Here is an 11,127-nt window from a genome sequence, read left to right as displayed (position 1 = left end):
CAATTGGGGATGCCATTGTCTTACTGGCCCCAGACGGTTGGGACACTTGTGGTAGAGAGTTTCACACGGTTTCACATAAAAAATGGGAAAACTTCACGATGCAAGAGCTCACCGTTCGACTGCTTTTGCTAATTCAGGAAACAGATTTTTGATTTATAGTTAAGATAATGATTTGACATTACACAATTCATTTTTCAAAGGCTTACCGAATATTTATTTAATGTAAAGGAATTTCCCCTTTTGATAGGACTCGAGTCATGTATGACTTGAGTCGTAATCACTTTACCACAGTAGTCTTCCGTATATGTAAATAATACCTTCTAAATGGCTGTACATAATTTCTGTCTTATTATTTCTTTAAATACATTGTTTTATTTGCATTCATAAATTTAGTTGCTAAAAGGTAATTGTGCCATTATAATATCAACCCTTTGAATATTCAATTTTTTAAATAAATTTATTCTGTACGTAATATTTGAAATGTGCATCTGTCCTGTGATATTAAATGTCAAACTGCTATAAAGACTGTTCATAAAATTTCAAACATTAAAAAAAAAATCTTTCAATTCAATATTTCTTTCCAATTTTATTATTGAAAAGTAGGGTATTTTGGGTACCTGCGTAACATTTTAAAATAATATTTTTTCTTATTTTTATAGATTGAAATGCCACAGAACCACTGACTTCGGCAGTTGCGATTCTTATGGGTTATACAGATTCAAAATTTGGCATTTTTTTTTTAATGTAGTAATAAAAAATACTGTAAAATTATTGCTAATTGCCAACCCTACATTCATTTAGTGGTTAATATCTGTATGTAACGTTTTTTGAATCCTATTTAATTTTTACTGATTATTCACCAAGTACACTAGAACTCCCTTAATTCAAACCCGGATAATTCGAAAAAACGCATAATTCGAAGTTTTTGCCAAGAAAATATCCACAGAAAAAAATTTTCATGCCAAAAGTTTTTTTAATTCGAAATTTATTTTTGTCCGCGCACGAAAATTTGTTTGTGTAATTCGAAAAAATTCGATTTTTGCGAAAATAAATCATAAAATTTCGTAAATCTGAATCTAAAAGACAGCAGTGGTGGTAAATGCAGAAAAATGTATTTTTACGTGGTTATACATTGACCTAATTACAAACCACACTTTTTGATTTCATTACAAATCAATTTTTTTTTGATTCTTGGTTTATGTCGATTATTTTCTCTACTTTTGAACAAATGGTGTGAACAGACTAGAAATACGTTAATATTATGAAGAAGCGGGGGAAGAGTTCAAGATGGCCACCACACTCTCCACGGAGATAGGACAACTAATCATAAGAATATTGATCTGTAATGATTTCAAAGAAAACTGATGTCGTCAATATACAGGGTGTATCGGCACGTACCCGACAAACTTTAACCAGCTATTCCTTAGCATATTTGGAGTAAAAAATCCTATGTTCTTTTTGCTATCCGGTAACGTTTTTTTTTAATAAAAAATTTACTATTCATATTTTCACCATATGTCACCACTGTTTTATCCTTTGTCAAAGTTTGAAAACCCATCTGGCAATATTTTATTCGAATTCCGTTGAATAATGTACGTGTGTACCTATATTGGCGCGCTTTTACAATCACAACGAAATGGCACGGCACCATTCGTCTCATTTTTAACTATTATTATTTAGTGTGTGCGAAAGAGCGAAGACGCTTTTCGACATACTTGCTTATAACAGCTGTTGAACACGAAAAGCAATGCCAATGACAGTGATGGAGTGTGGAAATTTTTAATTGAAAAAAAATGCTACCGGACAGCAAAGTGCCCATAACATTTATTACTCCAAATGTGCTAAGGAATAGCTGGTTAAAGTTTGTCGGGTTAGTGCCGATACACCCTGTATGTACCTACAACCTTTCGACTCCTGGTTTCGAGACTGGCCAATGAAATTTATTGATAATTTCAATATTTTAATCAATTTCAGCAGAAGTACTGAAAAATTAACCTTACTTCAGGCACACAAACACACCCAAACACACTTCTATTGGTTTGTCTCTTGAGTGATTATCTTGATGCCTGATATTTTTCTGAAGATTTTGTAATACATACATACATAAAAATTAACATTTTATTTCACAATATGAGATAAATATATTAAATAATAATTGTTATGGTTATACAGGGTGTCCGGGAGTAAAGTGCACAAACTTCGGAAGCCTATTCTACATGATGGTAGAAGAGAAAAAGATTTTTTTAAGATTCTGTTATTTTTTTTCCGTATTTTCTGCATGCAAACAATTCAACTTTTGTACCTGAAAACTATTTAAAATGTTGAAATTTCGAATAAAGTTCTTATTTTTTTTTTTTACTGGTACATGTAGAATCACCTCCCGAAGTTTGTGCACTTAACCCCGGACACCCTGTATTTATACATTAATCCACTATACGTAAACAATAATATTTTTTTTGTACATAATTATAATTAGTAATCTGTATTTAATATACAAATAACCATTGTAATAATAGATTCATATTATTTTATTAATAATGTAAATATTCATTTCTCAGTATTTAGGCTTTTAGTACACTGGTTAAATAGTCCTAAATATTACACATAATGTTGCTAAATTAAGGTTTTGAAATTCACTATGAAGAATAAGAGTATTTTGTAGTGTCCTTTAAAGCGTATGACCGTAAATCATACATAATAATAGAATATTATTTTCTACAACTTAATTATTACGAGAAGAAATGTATTGAACTGATAGAGTATGAGTTTTATCGTTTTTTTTTTTTCATAATTACTGTACTTATGTTTCATGAAGGACTACATACCTCAAAAACCTAGGTGGAAATTTAATTTATATCCAGTTTAGAGTCATTTCCCCAACGCTCACATGGTTGGTTCTTGATACATTATGGTTGGGTTGTATCAAACGCTTGACATATTTGATGACCGTCGAATCGATGATCAGCAAAATGTTTGACATTTGAGCGGTCCCCGTTAAATGCTGATTCTTTTTTTTATATTAGCTCCACACAGGAGTGTCATCTTTAGGGATGCTGTATAGAGGGCTTTTTCGGGAAAGGTAGGAGAGGAAGTTCTGAGAAGGAAAGAGGTATGAGGTGTGGGTAGAAATTTTGGTGTCGATGCGTCCAGGAGTGTCGGACATATTTATTCATCCCTCCCTCTGCGTTGCAAGGTGATGGGTCGAGAGCATTGATGTATTATACTAGATTAGCCCTGTCTAGTTAAATTCATTTTAAAAATAACGCCACGTAGCGTACGTCACAAATATGGAGATGAACTTAACAACACAACTCTGTTTAAACTCCTTGTACAAGCGATCAAACTCGTAAGCGAAACCATGGAGAATTTGTTGTCAGAGGTGTTGTAATATAGACATAATTCAAATTTAAATATTTGGAACTGGGTTATTTTTGTGATTGAAAAAATGAACATGCCCAGCATAGCTGAGAAGCAAAATAGTTTACTCTAGACTGACAAAAGGTAAAACGCAATGCACAGTGCCCATTTCACATTGCGACACAGTGCGTGGGCCTTTTCATAAATGTGCACGTGAACCAAACCAAAATTGTGTTGGGGTTATTTTTAAATGAATATGCCGTGTCTAGTCTAATTTAGTCTATGGTCGAGAGAGTCTGGCTGGAGAGGTCACTAGGCCCCCTTAATCGGTCTCCCGATCCGAACCCCCATGCACTAGGTAGACAAACTCATCCGCCGCCAAGGCCTTAGACAAACCTCACCCCATTAATTATGGTTACCTCTGTTAAGTCACGATAGCGAACCACTTGTGGTGACCTATGGCAGAGGTGTTGGTTATCAAATAAATGGTTCCTGGGGCGGTGGTACCGATACCTGCCTCCCAAATTCAGATCTTCTTGATCTGTTTCAGCTTATGTTTGAATTGTGATCAGCTATCATGTACAATGTTGTTTGCTTGTCAGCTGGTTATTCGGCATTTAGTGGGAAACATTTGAATATCCAAAATTCCAAATGGTGCTGATTGTCGATTTGATGTTGATCAAATGTTACAATAGTTTCAAACAACATAACCTAACTCGTGTAGTCTGAAAGGATGTTTAAAGTCCTTCTCTGGGTAATTAAAGTTCATATAAATCATTTTAAAGAGATCCTTGCTTGTGCATTGGTGGCCTGGATAGATAAAAATAATTTAATTTATAATTTGATTTTGTTTAAGAGGGACGGGTGCACGGCTTTTTCATACAAAACTTAAATTCTGATTTGAGGCCAAAATACTTAACCAAACTGAATAATTATTTTTCCAAACCAAAGGTGTAGCAAATATCTAGTACCCATATGTGCTACATAATTTATTTGTGTTTCAAATTATGAAATGTAGGTCATTAAAGAAATCGATTTTACACAATTTTAGAGGCAACTTTGGCAATTATTTGCCAATGGTAATTATTAAGCATCTGAATACGTCTGTCTCGACACAGGTGTACCCTAGTGAGACAGATTTCGATAAATACACATAAAAAACTTTATAAATAGATAAATAAATAAAATTTAAAATGTAATTTCAATGAAATAAAAATAAAAATATATTATAAAAGCATTTTGGTGGGCTTAAATTTAAATAACAAATGACCGATTTACATTGGAAAACAATTTTTTTTTTATATAATTTTCGCTTTTCTTTTACAATGCTTTATATATATTTTATATTTAAGATTATTTTTTTAATAATTACTATTAAGTCACAACAAATGTCAAAGTTGCCTCTAAAACCATGAAAAATGTCAAAGTTGCCTCTAAAACCATGAAAAATTGTCAAAGTTGCCTCTAAAACCATGAAAAATGTCAAAGTTGCCTCTAAAACCATGAAAAATTGTCAAAGTTGCCTCTAAAACCATGAAAAATGTCAAAGTTGCCTCTAAAACCATGAAAAATTGAATTCTTATATAAATAAAGTAGCACATATCTATACTAGATATATATTATACATTTTGATTAAAAAATAATTATTCAGTGTAGTCGGGCATTTTGTGGGCATTTTGGGACTCAAATCCGAATTTAAGTTCTCTAAGAAATAGCCCACGCAGCAGCCCCCTTTAAGAATGAAACAAAAAACATAAAAAGATAACATTGTTGATCGCGAGTCTAGATTTAAATGAAATTGATAAATGTAGCCATGCATCCATTATCTTTGGGCATTTTAGGGGTAAAAGGGGACTGCTGGTGGGTGTTCCAAACTAGTTTTGGCTTTCTTTAAAATGATTTGCCTGTGACATCCTTTAATAGCAGTACTTTTGATTGTATTTTATACGTACCATCAATCATTATTGGCCGTGAATCCACACTGTATAATGTTGGACCCTTATGTCATAATTGTGTAGGGTGTATTGCTATCAAACAAATTGTATGTACCTACTTCGTTTTTGATGGGTTGTTGCCACTGAACGAAAAACCATTAGAAACTGATATATGCCAAATCTGATTAGGATCTTCCGACCACTAGACACCAGGCTTGCCAGCGAAATTGAATTTATGTATTATCCGTTCAAGAAAGAATTTCTATATGTAGGTATATATTTGAAACTGCTTGATCAATTTCACCGAAGAAGAGAGAAAATTGACATTACTTCAGGAACGCAAGACACGCTCTAATATACTTCTATCAGTGTATCTCTTCAGGGCGGTCACAGTCGCAGGTTCTCATAACCTAAAACGTATTTTATAGCATAAAGAAAAACTTTGAACATTGTAAAACTCATAGTTATATATATATATATTTATTTGTTAACTGTAAAATATTATATTTTATGACTGAAATAAGAATTTTCTAAAAACTTGTTTGTTTTATTAAATTTTATCCCGTGGCTTTAATACATGGTGTCCGGAAACTAGTGGTACAACTGCATCACATTTGGAGTCGATTTAGTGGTATAACTTTATTTTACTCGAGTTTCCATTTTCAAGTAAATCGAGTGTGAAGATAAAATTTAAAAAAAAATGGATTGCTAGTTATGCTTTCTGTCAGCTGTTTAGGTGCGTGGAAGAATAGATCTAGTTCCTTCCGAATAAAAATTTATAAAAATGTTTTTTGAGTTCTTTATGTGATAGATTACTCATTTTCCCGCTTGTATCACTACTTTCCGGACACCATGTATAGGGAATGCGCTTTAAGTTTGGATGCAACATCTACCGTCATAATACTTCTCGCACGCCCTTGAAGGATCAAATAGCATTATAGAAACCCCAAGGAAGATGCTCTAAGCTATGTTTAGTAACGAGATCTGAAAATCCAGTTACGTCCCAAACTTTTGTCTCCTCCCTAATTACTTTCAGCTTCACAGGGGATGCAACGGTTCCACTGGCCCTGGATAATTGGCTGCCTGGTATGGTATAATAACGTAAAATGGGAATTGTTTGGGTAGAGCAGGGGTTCTAAACCTTTTTGTCATTGGAGACCATGACGAGGGGGGGCTGTATCCGCAACTCGAATTTTAAATAGCGTTCAGAACACAAGACTGATTATAACATACAATTGTTTCTGCATAAGAATACACAAGCTTAAATAAGGGAAAAGCAAATGGTTCTCCTCAGCGTTTTTGCAACATATTGTATGCAATTCTAATTTTAAACTACAATTGGAACATAGTAATAGTTTCCCTTGAAATGTATCGGCTAATTATCCACCATTGGAATTTTACCGATAAATTCTGAACACAAAACTGGTTTGAATTAGTGAATCTGTATACAAATCCCCAAACATAAATTAAGGTTACATGAGGAATAAGCGAATGATTTGACGTTGAATTCTGCATCATATTTAAATATTTTTTTTTTTTTCGTGATAATATATTACAAAATAATAGCAATACTATTTATAATGTAAATAAATAACCTAGTGAGTTAAAAAAAGAACTCATTTCCGGAAAGACAACATTAATAAAATAAAATAAATTTTAAAAGGAGTTCAATGAACAGCGTACATAGATTTTAAAACAGACTCATAAATAAACCACTCACCAGACTTAACACCAAAGATATCAGAAGTCTTGTATTCTAATATCTTTGCTTAACGCAATTAAATGGAAAACATTTCATAAATACATTAAAACAAGTAAACACTAAATCATTTTGTTGGTAAATTTAATTTGACTACAATGTCTATCCGTAATGCAGCGGGTAAACAGGACATAATAATAGTAGCATGATTTGGGTAAATTTTGTGTAATAGGTTATCTCAAATTCAAGCACATTTGGGCGAGTCCATTTTTATGAATTTTTAAATTAAGCAGTTAGTTTGATGAATTTTGTATCTTGAATTCAAATAATCTTGGACAATTGGACGAGTCAATCAATGGCATCCATAGTGAAAAAAAAATTAAAGCATTTGCCGGTAAGATGGCGGGGAAAAAAACTGTAGCGCGTTTGTCCATAAAAAAAACTACACGAAAAAACTAAAAAAAAATTAAAACGCACATTTTTCCACATTTATAAATTTTGTTCAGGAGCTAACATCAACAACTGTGCGTGCAACTTTAATTTTCTACTCCCATTTGAACATAAAAATAATCTTTTAAATGCGTCAGCAGATAAATCCGCAATCGTTAATTTAACATTGCATTCGGAACACAAAACATGGTTTTACAAGAGTGAATCTGTAAGTTCCCTGCTCTTAATACTTCACCCCATGATTCTTGTAGTAATTAAGTTGAAATTTCCATAATATTTGACTATTAAAAGTGCGGCGGTTAGGTAAATATTTTTAGGTTGATTTTATTTGAAACGTGGGATCTTTCCTTTTCAATTTAGCCAATTGAAGTTGGTAGAAATATTTCAAATGGCTAGTTTTCAGTACCTACCTGTGCCTACTATAAATAAAACAGCTGATAACCGGTGACAGCTGACAGCTACTAACTTAAACTTACCATCACTAAATCATTAAAACATATTTATTTTGTATGTGTTCTGTATTCGAAATACATCATTTCAAATTCTCTGTCAGTTTTAAAAATAAATCGGTAAAATGGACGCGAAAAACATTGTTGAAATTGTGAAAATTCGCCCGGCAGTGCGTAGCGACATGCCCGATGTTTACAAAATGATACAGGTAAGATTTAAATTAGATTCCTATTAGAAATTATAATATACAATTCGTCTTATAATTTATTATTTCAGCATTTTAATCAATTTTTCGTCGGGAAAGATGGTCATTATTTATAATCCGTCAGTATAGAAGCCGTTAAAATCTAAAATAACCTACCTAACCTTACCTCAGTGACTAAAAAAATTACTCTATTCAATACCTTACCTCTCCCAACCTCGCATGACATAACCTAACGTAATTTTCTGTCCATTAAATTTATATTGACTAATTGTTAGGATATTCTTTATAGGTACCAACGGTTTCTCTAAAATGAAACAGAACATAATATTATAAACCAATCAATTATTTACTTACAGATATATGGTTACGGTAATATAATACATCAATGGTTACGGTAGAATTTTAATATATTGGTGGTAATTTTTCAGGATCTCGCTATTTTTGAAGAAATGCCAGACGGACCCAAAATTAAAACAGACAGTTTGTAAACTACCTATTGAAATTGCTAATTCTTGCTTTCTTTTATTCGTTAGGTTTTTAATTTTAATATTATTTTTCAGCTCTCGAAAGGGACGCTTTTGACGTTTCGCCGCCGTTATTTAAATGCTATATGGCAGAAGTGACAAATAAAAATAATATTTCGGAGTCAGTGGGCTATGCCTTGTTTTTCAATACATATTCGACATGGGAGGGAAAATCTCTGATGTTGGAAGATATTTTCGTAAAACCAAACTTCAGGAAGATGGGAGTTGGTAAGAAAATGTTTCAGGCAATAGCGAAGGTAAAAAAAACAAAAAGGAATATTTTATTCAATTTTATTTTTTACATAAATATTTCAAGGTTCGTTAATAATGTTCTATCTGACATGGCAATGTTATGGAATAATAAACTCTAGATTACCTTTTCCTAGAGTCTATTACCGCATAGGAGTACTGTGTCACATGGAACCTTGTTATTCTGAAATTGCCTAATATTGAAAACTCCATGCGATCCTGTGGGCATAGTTTAAAACCATCACAAAAATGTTAATATCAACGCTAAAATCCCTACGAAATATTCATATTAGTATTATCTTTCACCGCTAGATGGAACTGTAGTCACTTGAATCAGACATAAAATTTATATTGTGTAGTCAAGGATGTCACTACTGCAGATAGCGTGGATGTTAGTTTAAAAATTAAAATAAAATATAAATAAACATGCTCAGATCGATTTTATTGATTCTCCATGAGACCAGTTTGTCGTGTATATTGTAGATTATTGTTTTCTACAGTATGCTTTGGACACTGGGTGCTGCCGCGTGGATTTCCACGTGTTGAAGTGGAACCCAGCCAGGACGATGTATGAACTGATCGGTGCCACCAACCTCACCGAGTCTGAGGATTGGCTATTCTACCGCCTAGGCAAGGACGCGCTGAACATCCTCTACAAGGGGGCACAACTTTGCGAGGATGCTATGCCAGGAGGTGTCGGAGAAAAGTGCACAAAGGAATCATTATAATACATATTAAATATTATGTTTTTAAAATCGAAGTAGAAAAATTAAACAATGCATGATAATATTTTTTTAAATAAAATTTTGGAAGCATTTGGAAGTATGCTTAGAAACTTTGGAAACTGTTAAAAATGTCTTCAGTTACAAATTACAAAACACAATATTATATTCAGATTTATAATTATTTGGTCACGAATCACTTTTATGTATTGTATCTGCTGGTGAAAATAGAATAAAAAATATAAAAAATTCGAATGTTCAGATTAGTTGATTTTTTTTGTTATTTAATCTTTTAACGTATTGTTTTTATATAATGATTTATTTGTCTATTCATTTTATACGCCTATGGGGTTTTTACATTGGTATACAATTTTGTACATAAAGGTTACAAACAATGGTTGCAAAAATAATGTTTTACCCTACAGTGGTTTTTACATTGAATTAAGAAAATTATTTTTATTATTACACACTGAAATTATCAAAAACAATTGTTTAAGTCTGTTTTAAACAACTAATCTGTTACATTAAAAATGTCATTGGTATATTTACTTTCTATGTAGGCGAGGGGCGAGTTTGCTACATTAATTTGTTTGTAAATGGGGACATGGAATTAGGGCTTTATGCATAATGTGTCGAGTAAGTACTCTTAAATTGACCAGACTCAGAAGGGCGCAACAAGGTAAACAACATATTTTATGAATGCCGCGTTTTATATATGTACAACGTTACCTACTTATTCTTTACCCATTTTCTAATCAAATGAATTGTATGTACAAAAAGGGTGATTATTTATATGACATTGAAAATTCAGATTAAAAGCCAAAAACTTGTCTTGTTATTCTTTAGTTCCTCTTTTAGGTAATAGGCATAAAAATAGCTTGGCATCTAGCTGGGTATCTAGCACGGTCGATCGATAAAGGTTTTGTCGATATTGTCGGTAACTTGTTCTGACGTGAACTGTCGTTTGTAAGTAAGCGATTTGCAGTCGTGCTCGGGTACGATGACACAATCGATAACTTCTTTATCGATCGCCCGTGCTAGATACCAATAAGTGGTAAGTGGTAAAAGTGGTTTTTATTTATTTGTGGACAGTTTTATGAGAAAGAAAAAAAGTTAATCAAGGAAAACTGTCACAAATAATCTGGGCCATAGAAAATTATTTTTAAACATATTTATTTGAATTTCGATTTTGTTTTCGTAAATGCATGTGTGAATGCGATGGAATCTTGGAAATGGAAAATAACCCACTTCCCGGAGTGCAGATAGTCTCGTTATTGATGAAAATGAAGTCTCACTGACTCCAGACGATTGGGAGCAGTTGGGACTCTTGTGGGGTTTCGCTTAAATTTTTTTATTTTTTTATTGGTTATTTATTTGCGGTTCACGCTAATATTTTTTTTAACGTAACTAAGAATTTTATTTTAATTCTACGCAAGGAAAGCTGTAGGAAAAGCTCAATTTATCCAAAGCATATTTTTTGGTATTCATAATGTATACTGATTCTTAGGACGGGTCGTTTCATATAATTTGAACAATT

The 11,127-nt window shown here is 32.6% G+C and overlaps 1 protein-coding gene across 1 annotated transcript; it reads left to right on the top strand.

Annotated features, from left to right (window-relative positions):
- The first annotated feature begins 7,891 nt into the window (after window positions 1-7,891).
- LOC149411352 (thialysine N-epsilon-acetyltransferase-like) lies at window positions 7,892-10,403 on the top strand. Its single transcript, XM_089647212.1, has 4 exons — window positions 7,892-8,098; window positions 8,524-8,575; window positions 8,656-8,876; window positions 9,369-10,403. Exons 1-4 carry the CDS (start codon window positions 8,015-8,017, stop codon window positions 9,594-9,596), a joined length of 585 nt encoding a protein of 194 aa, XP_089503338.1. The 5' UTR covers window positions 7,892-8,014; the 3' UTR covers window positions 9,597-10,403.
- The last annotated feature ends 724 nt before the right edge of the window (window positions 10,404-11,127 follow it).

Source organism: Hesperophylax consimilis, chromosome 26, assembly GCF_061612785.1.
Source record: "Hesperophylax consimilis isolate HC1 chromosome 26, BYU_Hcon_1.0, whole genome shotgun sequence".
Taxonomy (NCBI): Eukaryota; Metazoa; Arthropoda; class Insecta; order Trichoptera; family Limnephilidae; genus Hesperophylax; species Hesperophylax consimilis.
Note: the sequence above shows the minus strand (reverse complement) of the source record. Positions and strands in the feature narration are given on the sequence as shown.